This window comes from Carlito syrichta, unplaced genomic scaffold (assembly GCF_000164805.1).
Source record: "Carlito syrichta isolate Samal-C Ts95f unplaced genomic scaffold, Tarsius_syrichta-2.0.1 Scaffold103392, whole genome shotgun sequence".
Lineage (NCBI taxonomy): Eukaryota > Metazoa > Chordata > Mammalia > Primates > Tarsiidae > Carlito > Carlito syrichta.
In genome coordinates this window covers 76949-90523 of record NW_007047488.1, presented here as the reverse complement: position 1 = coordinate 90523, position 13575 = coordinate 76949, and the positions used below count along the sequence as shown (strand labels likewise).

Below are 13575 nucleotides of genomic sequence, written 5' to 3'. Positions count from 1 at the left end.
GGGGCTGGCATAGAGGAACTGGTGAAGCTTTCGGAGCTGTGAGCTTGCCCAGGGACAGAATGCCAAGGGGCAGTGGTAGCCCAGAAGGGGCCTGGGACTCCTCCACCGTGTGCTGGGGCAGAGAAGAGAGGCCTGGCAGGAATGACACCTGGCTTGGGGCCGGGGCCGGGGGGACAGAGCTCGCAAGGCAAGGGAGCAGGGCACTTCTAGAAAGGAGGGGGGCCAGCAGAGCTGAGTGTGGCAGAGACGCCCCGCGAGAGGAAGGCTGAGTGCTTGTGAGATGTGTCCCGTGGAGGCCTTAGGAGGCTTCGGCCAGGACAGTGTGTGGCACAAGGAGAGGGCTGCAAGGGGGGTGACATGGGCGTGGACGACGCTTTCAGAGGAAGGGGAGAGGGAGGGGAGGCCCAGGGGAGAAGACTGAGCCAGCGGGGCACTTCAGAGCAAGCTGCCAGGGCCTACTGGCGGCCCGACTGCTCCAGGCTGAGCTGTGCGTCAGGCACCTTGAGCTGGGACCGGCTCGGCCACTTCCCGGGCCTCCTGGGCAGCGTGCTCCACTCCTCCACGCCTGGTTTCCATCTGTGGAGTGAGGCGACATCAATCCTCGCCCCCAGAACTGAGGGGTGTGAGACAGGATAACGCAGGGTGAAAGGCGAGCACCCTTCCGCCCCGGCACTCTCCTCCAGGGCTCGAGCTGTGGGTGGGGACCTGCCCTCCGTGCTGAACACTGCACGGGACAACCTAGCACACGGCAACCCTCCCAAGCGGCGGCAGCGCTCAGGCAGCCCGGCCTTGTCGTGTGCCGGGCACGGGGCCCGGTGTTCACCCTGCGTTATCCTGTCTCACACCCCTCAGTTCTGGGGGCGAGGATTGATGTCGCCTCACTCCACAGATGGAAACCAGGCGTGGAGGAGTGGAGCACGCTGCCCAGGAGGCCCGGGAAGTGGCCGAGCCGGTCCCAGCTCAAGGTGCCTGCCTCCAGCGTCCAGGGAAGAAACGAGGTTCGTGTGGGCCATGGACGGGCAGATCCCTGCGGGAGGCGAGGCCGCGGCGGGCTAGGGCCGAGGCCTGCCCAGAGGTGCAGGGGCAGAAAGCACTGTAGCTGGGGGGGTGCAGGCGGCCACTCAGGCAGGGCCAGGTAGGAACCAGCACTGAAGAAGCGTACTTACTTGTTTGGGTTTGGTTTTTGTTTTGGAGTCGTGCTCTCTCTCAGTCACCCGGGCTGGAGAGCAGTGGCACAGTCACAGGCACCATGACCTCAACCTCCTGGGCACAAGTGGTCCTTCCCTCTCGGCCTCTGGATTAGCTGGGACTACAGGGGTGCACCCCCACACCCGGCTAATTTTTATTTTTTAATTTTTTTGTAGTGAAGGAGTCTCACTATGTTGCCCAGGCTGGTCTCAAACTCCCGGGCTCAAGCAGTCCTCTTGTCTTAGCCTCCCAAAGTGCTGAGATTACAGGCGTGAGTTCCCTTGGATTTTTGTCGGTGTTTCTGTTACCCATCTTCTTGTTCCCCCATGTACTGCACTCATTTTCTATTTATTTATTTGCTCGGAGTCTCACTCTGTCGCCCACAGGCGATCCTTCCACCTCAACCTTCCAAGTAGCTGGAACTACAGGCATGCGCCACCACGCCCAGCCAATCATCTGATTTATTGTAGAGATGAAGTCTCGCCATGTTGCCCAGGCCGGTCCCAAACCCGCGGCTCAGGCAGTCCTCTCACCTCTGCCTCCCAAAGTGCTAGGATGATAGGCGTAAGCCATGGCTCCCAGCCTGCACTCATTTTCTTATGGCAAAGGAGCATGATTCTGGGCTTGTCCCCTCCACCTCTTCCTCCAAACTGGCTCTGAGTAAGTCACCCTTCTCCTCCCTACAAACGCTGGCTTTCCTCTTGCCGAGGAGACCACGCCCATCTTCAGTTTGACTGCAAAGCCCCCATGTTGTGGTCTGGGTCAGCTCTTCCGCCTGGCCTCCTTCCTCCTCCACTCTATGGGTGAGCACTTTTTCCAGACTGCAGGAAGGGATTCAACAGCCCCACCTCCTGAGAAGTACTGCTCCTCCGACTCTGCTCCCAGGGGCCGACACCTGTCTCCCAGGCTCACCAGAGTCTTGACCACACCCGCTGTGCCTTGTCTCCCAGACTAGAGGTGCTCACACAGGAGGGGCACCATAGGAGGGCATTTTGTATGTCAAACTGGGGAAGCCAACATTAGACTTGAGCCTCACTGCGCAGACAGATGGTGCACAGTTTCTGGAATTGGCATTGATCAGGAAAATGACTTAAAAGGAGAGGGATGTGTTTACTTAACAGAGAATAGCGTTGCCCTCCTGTCTGAGACTCCTGGGAAGTAGTACCTGGTAAGCCTGTGAAACTGAGCACATTAGAGCCTTCTGGAGTTAAATTTGGGATTGGGACGAGGTAGGAAAAACCTATGCTCATTGAATACAAAATGCAATTGTCTGTCAGTGCAGGAAGTGAAGTATCTGCTGCAAATTATATTTAAGACTCTATTGTCACAGGCAGATTAGCTAATGCTTGATTTTAAGTATAGGCTTCTAATGCTATTACTCCTGGTTAACTCTGCCTGGCAGGTAACCTTGTGGAACAAATGACTGCATTGCTTGAATAACATATTTGATCAAACAGGACAATTCTTTCAAAAATTGAGTTCTCTGTGGCAATTTGAGACCTGTAATCAGTAAATTAGATGATTACAGCAGGGATAAAAATAGTCTTCTAACAATGTCCAAGGTATAAATGTGATTTGAATTTCAAAATGCTGAGCATGTGGTAGGAAAATGCACGGTTGGGTAAATATGACTAGACATTATCAGATTTGATTTCTCTTTCCATTTCTGCTCTGAGCTAGAGCCTAATTTTGCCCAAATAAACTCCAATCTCATTTGTGTCTGAGTCAGAGGATGAGGGTGTGTCACGCACTGTGCTCCGAGTCTTCACGGGGCCCACAGCTTCACGTCTCTGCCAGTGTGAACCTCAGCATCGTCTATTTGCCCCTGTGGTACGAGATGGCCTCCACCCAACGGCTGTCCAAGTTCCACACAGGGAAGAGGGCACTGGAAAACCTTCAACACCCACTGCCTGCACACTGAGGCCCAGTGTGCAGAAAGAACCCCGGTGGGGTCTAGCGAGTGAACTCTGAGAGCGGCGGCAGGATGTGAGGCCGTGGTATGCTCCACCCCAACCAGTCAGTCTCCGCGGTCAGTCAACAGGTCACTCTGTTCCTCCACCTCCAACACAAGTCAGTGTGACCAAGAAGCCCACCTCATCTCCTTTCTCTGGTCCTTCCTGTCGACCCGTCTGTCCACCCATTGGCAGGGCTGCCGTTCCGCCCCTCCTACCTGTTGTGCCATCACCTGGCCTCAGCTGGTTTTAGCTGAGCGGCAGAACAAGTGACTCGCGCGTGCATGTTCAGAACCAGGCAGGGGAGCCCAGTGAGCCACAAACTGACCTCTAGAGATGGAAGAAGCTCCTCTAGCGTAGGGAATTTGACTTCTACTTATCTGCTCTTCGAGCTCCTTGACAGGGCGTTGGAATTATTAATACGGATTGATTTATCCCTGGGACTTATCCTTTATTAGCACAGATGATTAAGAGCTGCCTATGGAAACTCAGCCATTTAAAAAATCTTGAATTCCAGAAATGCAGCATTCCAACAATTTATGCGTAATTCTTACTTCAGCATTCAGTTAACACCCTCTGTAAGACAGTGGCTTGCTAAACGATCTATGAATTAGTATTTACCTCAAATGTGCTTTCAAATCAGTGTTACCTCATATTTGCCAAACTCTCAAATTTATAACAAAACTTTGGACAATCTTTTCAGTACTATATTCTTGTATAGGAGATGCCAAGTGCAAATTAACCACATTTAGGATTTTACCAATACCCTTACAAATGATTGCCATTAAAAATTCACTGCTTTTTAAGGCTGGAACATCTCTGCCTAAGATGAAGAAATAACTAGCTAGGAGTTTTATCACTTGACTAAATACCACTACATGTAGATTTATAATGCATTTATTAGGAAAAGTGTAGTATTAAAAACTTGCCAGAACGACAACATCAACAAGCAGGGTCTCTCCAGCTTCATATAGACATGGCACAGATTGAAAGTAGCTGTTTTTCGATTTTAGATCGATTTTTGCAAAATGAGATGAAATAGGAAGTCGAAAGCCAGTGGTATTCATCTGTTCATTCACCTTCCCTCGCACGTGCCCACACAGAAACACTGTCAGAAAGCGAGACACAAGGCTCAACCAGACCACGCCACGAGGATGTTCAACAAAATGTGATTTGAGCTGCACACATTAGGCCTTCAAGTGAAGAGTGACCATCAGCAAGGCACTTGGGGACTCCATCAATGAGCAGGAACAGACTGAATACTGACATCATGCCCTTGAGCTCCATATAATTCTGCTTTGCATTTTTTTCTTAAAAGGATGGTTTTGGGCCACTATGTGAACAAGTTCTCCAAACAAAAATTCATTTACTCTTTAGGTCAAGACTCGGGCAAGGGTGAAGAGCATTACATAACACTAGGTACATACTCTTCATGAAGTGCAGCTGCGGTCCTTTTAGATGTGGAAACGGCATCCCCGCAACCGATGGCATGGGCCACTTGGCATTGTGGGAGAGGTGCCAAGTCGGATCCTCACTCCCAGCTCAGGGGCCGCAGGAGGCAGACAGGACTGCACCTGAAACTCACCTCGGAAGTCTTTTAAGTGTGTTTGCCTGGAAGACTTGCGCTTCAAGAAGCACGAAAGAGAACTTGATGCAGCCACAGTGTTGAATTCTCTCTCAAGGTACTAGACACCGCTCATAAAGCCAGCTGTCTCAAAGACAGTATTATCTTTATTTAAAAACGGATAGACATAGCAGCACTTATAAGAGTTCATAAAAGGCATTGTACATTGTCAACTGATAGTGTGAAAAGGCCCCCGGCCCAGCTGGCTGTGGGCTCCGCATGACACTTGCTCACAACCACCTGTTCCACTTAATAAGACACAACCCAGAACACCCAAGGGGAGACCGACAGCATCGGTGGCACTCCTCAACTTCAAGCTTTTGTTGTGTGTGTGAACAGTCAATCAAGTCAAGTATCACCCTCCTTAGCAGCATCTGGAGCACTCACTGGTGTTCTGGAGGTGGCTGGTGTACTTGACCCACTTATTTTAAAAATCTGAGCCTTCATTAAAGACTTCTCCCTGTCCAATGCCATCCACAGAAATGCTTCTGTTGCAGAAGAGATGCACTCTCCCACTTAAATATCCGTAAAAGCTAACGCATGCCTCGGCCGCCGCAGGCAGGAGCGAGCTCTGAGCAGGCACTTCCGCACGACTGTCTTTGGTGGAGAACGCGAGTGTGGTCACACTGTTCCCTGTCCACTGCTCTGCTTCTTACTGCTCTGTGGTGGGGTGAGGATCCCGGTGGGGAGAGGAGAAATCCGATTCTGTTCAGACAATATGGCTTTCTTTGCTTGGGCTTTGTCCTGTTGACGAGAACACAGGGAGAAACGTTAAAGTGAAAGAACATATCCCTGGAACTTCACTTACTATGTACTTTTTTATTTTTTATTTTTTTACGAAAGTGAGGGAAAAAATAGCGAAGAATAAAAGAGTCTCTGGTCTACACTGAGACACAGAAGCGGTTGGCCAGAATTTTCTTTTTCAAGGAATTAAAAGAAGTGGATTTCTTCTGGCTACCTGGAGCCTGCCTGAAGGAATGGGAGTGGACATCTGAGGACTCCTAAGAATGGAAGTGGGGAGCAGACTGACCAGCAGGTCCAAGCTGTTTCTGTGCGTCTGAATGTTGTGTGCGTCATCGGCGGGAACCCCCCTGAAGTGCTTCAGCTTGGAGCTCCCCATCTCCCTGACAACCAGGGCAAACGGCACCATCCACTTGACACAGCTCTCTATGTCGCACCACTGATACCCTGCAACGAAGACATTGGAGGCACAATGTGAGGCTGACACCGGGCCTGTGAGTTTCCTGCACCTGCCTGTGAACTCACCGGGAAGCCAACATACCTGACACCTTTTGCATCAGTTCAGATGAAGAGAAATGATACAAGGCAGAAGCAGCAAGCACACCGTAAGAGAATTCTAGGCAGTCAACATCCAGGACACAGAGGTCCAAAAGCTATGGAGAAGAAAAGAACATCGAAGCACATGCCAACACCGGCACTCGCAGACTTCCTCACTCCAGCTGCAGGAAAGGTGGCCCCACGCAGGTCGCGAAGCCACTTACCTCTGCAATCTGTATAAAGATCTGCTGGGGATACTGTGGCAGGAGCACTTCATATAAGTCATTTAGATACGCAACCTGCATGTATACATTCAGCCAGGACACAATGGTCAGGGGGCTTAAGCGCCACTTAAGGGCCTAAAGGAAAACAGAGAGAAAAGAGACCAATGATTGCGAGAAGAAGTTCAAACGCAGCCATGTTGCGTGCCAGTGTGTCCAGGTGGGGAGCACTTCCCAGACGCACTCACACTTCGTGTCAAGATATTATGTATGCATTTTTAAAATGATTGAAAATTAACTTGTATTCTACCTTCATAATCATTAATTCCATGGTAAGAATTTCATCTCCTGAGCAAGCCCCATCTGTAACATAAGCAAACTGGTGCAACTTCGGAGGATAGATTTCCTAAAAGGAAATACAAGGAAGATACTACTAGCACAAAGCCAGTCTCTAATATTTTGATTTATAATTTACATCCCAAGTTATTCTTTTTAGCAACCTGGCATGGAAAGAAAGAGGGCACATAATAGGGTTTATACAGTAGCGCTCCAGTGGCCCAAAAGGTGTTAGTTGCAAAAGAAACTCCCACCCCATGAAATAAATAAAAATAGTCTTCACCCAATCTCAGTGGATCTCAAGAAAACACCGCATATTATATAACAAAATTTTTAAAATTATTTACCTCAAATTTGGCTGCAATAAATAAAGATGAAATCCCGATAAGCTGTAAAAGCGTTTTTACAACATTGTCTTGTGTTGCCATATACCGATCAAAGAAATCCTGTGCCAAGTAAAATGTCTCCCTGTGAAGTTTATAGACTTCACACACCTGAAAAAATATTTAGTAAGTTTTAGAAAAAAAAGCTTGTAATGAGTTTTGGTGAAGGATAATACTAAACGAAAAGTTCCAGAAAAAAATTTTGCAAGTTTTATTCTTTTCCTTTTTTGTGAGACAGGGTCTGGAGTGCAGTGATGTGACCATAGCTCACTGCCATCTTGAACACCTTGGCTCAAGTGATCTTCCCACCTCAGCCTCCCAAAATGCTGGTAGTACAGGTATGTGCCACCACGTCCAGCCTAATTTGTCAGTTTTAAACTGCTTGCTGTTTGAGCCTGTCCCACTCCCATGTGCCTGGGGCATGAATCGTCCCTTTGTCCAGTGCCTCCTTGCTGTATGAGCTGCCCGTCCATTGGCCATTACTAAGGACACGAAGTACTAGGTTATCAGAGGGACTGTCACAGCGACAGTGTTTGTGCTCAAATAGTCCTTATTTTATTTTATTTTTATTTTTTTTCTGAGTTGGAGTCTCACTCTGTCACCCAGACTGGAGGGCAGTGGCCGCTCCCGGCTACCGCAGCCTCAACCTGCTGGGCTCCGGCGATCCTTCCTCCTCAGCCTTCCGAGTAGCCGGAACTACAGGCGCACGCTACCACGCCCGGCTGATTTTTTGATTTATTGCAGAGATGAGGTCTCGCTGCCCAGGCGGGTCTCGAACCTGCGGGCTCAGGCCATCCACTCGCCTCAGCCTCCCAAAGGCGCGGGATGACAGGCTGAGCCGCCGAGCCCGGCTTAATAGTCCTTATTTTAACGAATAATGAATAATGGCCCCAAAGGGCAAGAGTAGTGGTGCTGGTAATTTGCCAAAGAGAAGCCATAAAGTCCTGTAAGTGGAAACCTGAAGAGTTAGGAAAAAACATAGTATATACAGCGCTCAGCACTCTCTGTGGTTGCAGGCATCCCTGGGGATCTCAGAACATATCCCCAAAATAAGGGGGAAGTAGTCAGACAGCCTCTATATATACTTTTTTATCACTTTTTATGCTTAACAACTACCCAAAATTTTAATACTTGCTCTTCCCATCAGTTGTTTCAGCGAAGTATATGACAGTGTGGATCAACAAAAGATGTGAACAATATATTTTGTTAGGATAACATTCTGTGAGGAAAGGGAACTATCGTCCAAGAAGTTACAAAGAACAACGTGGCCAGGCAGTGGTTAAAACCCGTCATTCCAGCGCTTTGGGGGCTGATATAGGAGGCCATGAGTTTAAGACCAGCCTGGGCAACATAGCAAGATCTCATCTCTGTGGAAAAAAAGCTAGGTGTGGTGGCATGTGCCTGCAGTCACAGCTACTCGGGAAGCAGGAGGATCACCTGAGCCCAGAAGGCTGGGGCTGCAGTGAGTTGTGACTGTGCCACTGCACTCCAGCCTGGGTGACAGTGTGAGACCCTGACGCAAAACAACAACAACAACAAGATAAGATCTGACTGCTAAAGATAAACTGAAGCATATGTTTTTACAATTTATGATGACTTTCAAATAGATGATATCTGCATCCCAGTGGACACATTTAAAAAGCAATTTCACGAACAAAGCTCACATATCAATAGTTATAATTTACTGGAACCGTAGCAATTTAAACTTTGATGAAAAAAAAGTAGGTGCCAACTTTAAACATATAAAGGGTAAAAAGATTCTAGAAATTCTTTTAATACCAACAAGAATCAGAAAGAACACAGCATACAGCTTTAGATACAGAGTGTGTCGATGGAATAAAACACGCCAAGAGATCGTAGTAGCACAGAAAAGTCTAGAAGTGGTCAAAACTTTCATTGACCTGAAAGACTCAAGCTCACCTCCATTAACCAATCCAAAAGAATTGCTCGCATTTTAGGCTGCAGAAGAGGGTGTCGCTGCATAAAGTGCTGATCCCTCAAGTATGTCTTTTCCTTGTTTAACATGATTTTCCAAACCTCTTCACTACTGGCCCAGCTACAAGAGAAAACAAAACGAAACCGGTACGGTGTCGGCAAGTGTTCATATTAAGAGAGGGCTGAGGGCGAACACAGAGCAAGAGCCGACAGCCACGCCGCAAGGTCACTTACTTCAGCACAGGCAGCGGGGAGCCTCGGGATGGCGCGAAACTCGGAGGCTGATGCGTAGAATTGGGGTACGCCAGCTCATCCTCTTCCTTGTCCGGTGTTGGGATCAAGGAGCAGGGGTTTGCACAGACTGAGTTACTGTCCCATGGCTGTCAATAAGAAACATGTAAAGGCATCTGCTATAAACTAGCTATTTTTGTACTCACTGATCTGCAGATCGGCCAGCACGTCAGACAGTATCTCCTCACTGGAACATCATCTCCAGGCCTAAATATTCTGGCCGGAGTTTAGATGAGGCTGCCTGGGTGAATGAAAGCCAGACACAACACTCCAAACTTTCACCTCGTGTTTGTCAAGAGTCTATGCAGTAAACAGCTAAGAAAACTCGCAAGTGGCTGCATTAATCTCCACGTCCTCGCCCTCACAAGGTACCTGGGCAGCAAAACAGACACAGGAGAGGTGAGAGGAAACACAAACAGCTCTTTGTTTTTATGTTTTGCTTTTTGAGTCAGTCTCGCTCTGTCACCCAGGCTAGAGCACAGTGGCATGCTCAGGGCCACAGCAGCCTCGACCTGCTGGGCTCAGGCGATCCTTCTGCCTCAGCCTTCTGAGTAGCTGGAACTACAGGCACAAGTCACCACACTCGGCTAATTTTTTTGATTGACTGCAGAGACGAGGTCTTGTCATGCTGCCCAGGCTGGTCTGGAACCCCAGGACTCAAGCAATCCTCTTGTCTTGGCCTCCCAGAGTGCTGGGATTACAGGCGTGAGCCACCATGCCCAGCTAAACAACTTTCACATTACCAAAAAAGGACAATCCACATGCAGCTCAGTAAGATACTGGGCATGACTTTTGCAGTGCTTAAAAAAAGATACATTGTGAGATTATTTGGTCATAATTCAAAGATTTGTTTTTTAACAAGCACAACTCATCTACTAAAATTTTCCTTTTCAAAATAGAGACGGGGTCTCTGAGCCGCTCATGCTGGTCTTGAAATCCTGGCCTCAAGGAATCCTGCCACCCTGGCCTCCCAAAGTGCTAGGATTACAGGCATGAGCCACTGTACTTGGCCCTAAAATGTCTTAAAAGCAGAACAGAATTTCTAATATTTGCATAAGCATTTTGCATACATAAGTATAAAATATAAAAAATGTAAAGTTGCCATCGTTATTAATAAAGTCCTTCAGTTTAAACAAAATCCATCAAATCTGACTTCTTCCACTGGTTGCAGGACTCACGAAATGTTAAATAATGGGGACCTTGTGTTTTTTTTTCCAAACAAAATAAAAAGAATATCCATCTAGTTGAAACCAAGTCAAGTGATGGCCACCTTGCATACAGTGCATGATGGCTACCAGAGCACACTGACCACCTTCAGAGCAAGGCTAGTTAAAGCTCCTCTCCTCCCAAAGTACAAAGAATTGGCCATGCAAATTAGCCATGACAGCTTCTGCCAACAGCTGTGCAAGGAAGGAAACTTCCTTTCAGTTCCAGTATCATGTGCTGGTAGCATTTTCTTGACTCAAAATGGGTTACATTACAATTGTTCTAAGTTGCTCTTCATTGAGGAAGGATAAATGCCAGCCATGAAGGCGTAAGCTGGGTGCCACCCTTTATGGCCAGATGGCCTGCACATCTGAGAGCGGGCCTTTATAGATAAACTAACTGGTATCGCTTCCCAACCTGCAGTTCACAGACAAGTTAGGTTAACTACAAGCAGACACATGGTTTCTAAGGCTGGCCTTTTCAGTATCCAGTACATGAGGCAGAATAATTAAGTCAATGTCCTTTAACTTGAGTGTACACCAAGTTTCAGAGGATGAAGATCAGTGTGACTTTATTTAGGAAGGAAGGAAGGAGATAACAGCAAGAGACCAATGGCAACGATTCTTAACGAATGTAGACGCCTTATGCCATTTTTTTCATTGTGCAAGATTTTTTCTGAAAAGTAATAGTCCCGGATTCCACTTCAATAGAAAAGTTGAGTCTCATTCCCCCAAAATTAAAAAAAATGGACATGTTAAATAGATTTTAGATAAAAGGATAGTCTTTTCATTAATAATTGCCTAAGCTAAGACTCATCAAAGGTTCCATGTAGAATTTTTTTTTTTTGAGTTGGAGTCTCACTTTGTTGCCCAGACTGGAGGGCAGTGGCCGCTCCCGGCCACCACAGCCTCGACCTGCTGGGCTCCGGCGATCCTTCCGCCTTTGCCTTCCAAGTAGCTGGAACTACAGGCACGCGCTACCACGCCCGGCTAATTTTTTGATTTATTGTAGAGATGAGGGTCTCGCCTGCCCAGGCGGGTCTCGAACCCAAGGGCTCAGGCAATCCACTCACCTCAGCCTCCCAAAGGCAAGGGATTACAGGCCGAGCCACCGAGCCGGCTCATGTAGTCTTGATGAAGCACTTACATGGAAGCACTTACATGGAGCACGATGGCTCCAAGTAGCTTAAGGCTGTTGTACTGGGCTTAACTATAACGCCAGAGGCCAGGTGTGGTGGCTCACGCCTGTAATCCCAGAACTTGGAGAGGCTGAGGTGGCAAGATTGCTTGAGGGCAGAAGTTCAGAAAAAAATTCAGCATATTAACAGTCAAAACCATCCTGTTGTACCCCAAGTTCTAGGCTCACATATCTCCAGAGAAATAAAGACATTACTCCATAAATAAATGGGTCGTTTTTAAGCTATCTACTCTACAAAATATATAGAAACCCGCTGTCATTAATCTCTGGACAACCACAAAATGCCTTCTAGTGGGAAACGACCTGGCTGTTCATGAGTCACGCTATCTCCGTAGCCCAAGGACAGAGCCACAGTTGTCTCAGGTACCCTCGCACTGCTCGGTGTCTTCAGAAAAGGAATGACTCCAGGAGGGCAGTATGGATAGCTCTGCTTCCTCTTCAGCTAGAAGTTGCTTTTCTATTCAAAACACGGCTGGGAAAGTAAACAATCTTAAGTTTCACAAAGTGGGGATTCATTTGATAATGTCCACAAAATCAGCGCGCTTGAATTGAAGGCTATTTTTTCAAGGAGAGAAAAAGAACTTGGGAAGCGCCACCTTATTTCCTTGCCTGAAGTGAATTATTTCTTCTACCCAAGAGGAACTCGGCACCCCTTGTCCAATGCTCAGGGCCCCCCAGAAACCCGCATCACAAGCACCTCACAGGCGATGACACCTGCAGCCGCACAACGTGGCCCACAGCCTTGCAGCCCTTCACCTCTCCAGATCGGCTACCACGGCGGCTGCTCACTGCTCTGGAGAGCGAAGGGCTGGCCACTGCTAGCGTAGTCAGGCCCACTGCACCCAGGTCGAGTGTTGTTGCTGCCCAGCTTTCCTCTGGGACCGAGTCAGAGGCCTGACCAGCTAGTCTGGAGATAGGCAGCTTCCCTTCCTTCAGCCCTAACTACAGTTTCCAGCCATTTCTGGAAATAAAGCGATGATACACGCTTTCTGTGCAAGAAACTTCTGATAGGATAAAGATTATCACACCGCACGCAGGAAATTTGGCAGAAACTCTGTAAGAAGGGGCAAGACAAACGCAATCAATTAAAAAATGTGTTAAGGCACTATCGTTACACCAAATGTTCCACTAACACTCTTGCCGAGGCCAGGCCACGCCCCGGGCAGCAGTGGTCAATGGAGATTACTGCTGGAGAGGCTCGAAGAACTTCCAGGGCAAGAAAGAGGGGAAAAGCTTGAAACCTGACCTAAAGACAACAGGAGGAGATCCTTGAAGAAGAATAGGTGTGTGTGTGTTGGGAAGGAGCCTACCACCAGTTCACCAGCTTTGGGTCAAGACTGTGGTCCCAGCTCTACCCCTGGTTTGTGCAGCACTCGAGCTTACTTTCTTCCTCAAGCCTCAGTTTCCTCACGGGCAGAAAGAGAGGGCTCTGATGTTCACGCTAGTTCTTCCAGGCATCAGCACGCATCTGTAACCTCAGACGGTGCGGTTCGGGAACACAAGGCCTTCCTGGAATCCCCAGGCTGGCACAGACCGGTGCCCACTGACAGGCACAGTGCTCAGCCATATGGACTGTGGCTGTAGTCAGAGAAACGAGCTCTCACCAGTGTCTGCAGCAGGAGGCCAGTGAGCAGGAACCCAATCGGACCCCGAGAGCAGGACTTCCACTCAGGCCCAACCAGCAAGGGACCCACCTGACCGCCGCACTGTCCCCTCGCAGTTCTGTCAATTTTGGCAACTTCTTCATCTGGATCTTGCAGAAACTGACATAAAACAACACCCACAGCCCAAGGAAACGCAGCGAACAGTCCCAAGACAAAACAGAGGGAAGAGAAAGTTGATCAGAGCCCGAGCGCCGTTTCCGGCAGGAACCCCCCACGCGCCACCGGCACGCCGGGGCCGGAGCCACGGCTGGCACCCAGGCGGGCGCGGGTCGTGCCCAACCCGCCGCCTTTGTACTCACG

The 13575-nt window shown here is 48.6% G+C and overlaps 1 protein-coding gene across 1 annotated transcript in view; it reads right to left on the bottom strand.

Moving 5' to 3' along the window:
* Positions 1-4021: 4021 nt before the first annotated feature.
* The window catches only part of CCNE1 (cyclin E1), a 10512-nt gene continuing 958 nt past the window's right edge, over positions 4022-13575 (bottom strand). Inside the window, exons 3-10 of the mRNA XM_021716061.1 lie at positions 13306-13374; positions 9152-9297; positions 8903-9038; positions 6574-6669; positions 6267-6401; positions 6047-6158; positions 5795-5952; positions 4022-5508 (exon numbers count right to left, since the gene is read on the bottom strand). Of these exons, the coding sequence (XP_021571736.1) occupies positions 5386-5508; positions 5795-5952; positions 6047-6158; positions 6267-6401; positions 6574-6669; positions 8903-9038; positions 9152-9297; positions 13306-13374 (975 nt within the window). The 3' untranslated portion in view covers positions 4022-5385. The remainder of the gene's footprint in view (positions 5509-5794; positions 5953-6046; positions 6159-6266; positions 6402-6573; positions 6670-8902; positions 9039-9151; positions 9298-13305; positions 13375-13575) is intronic.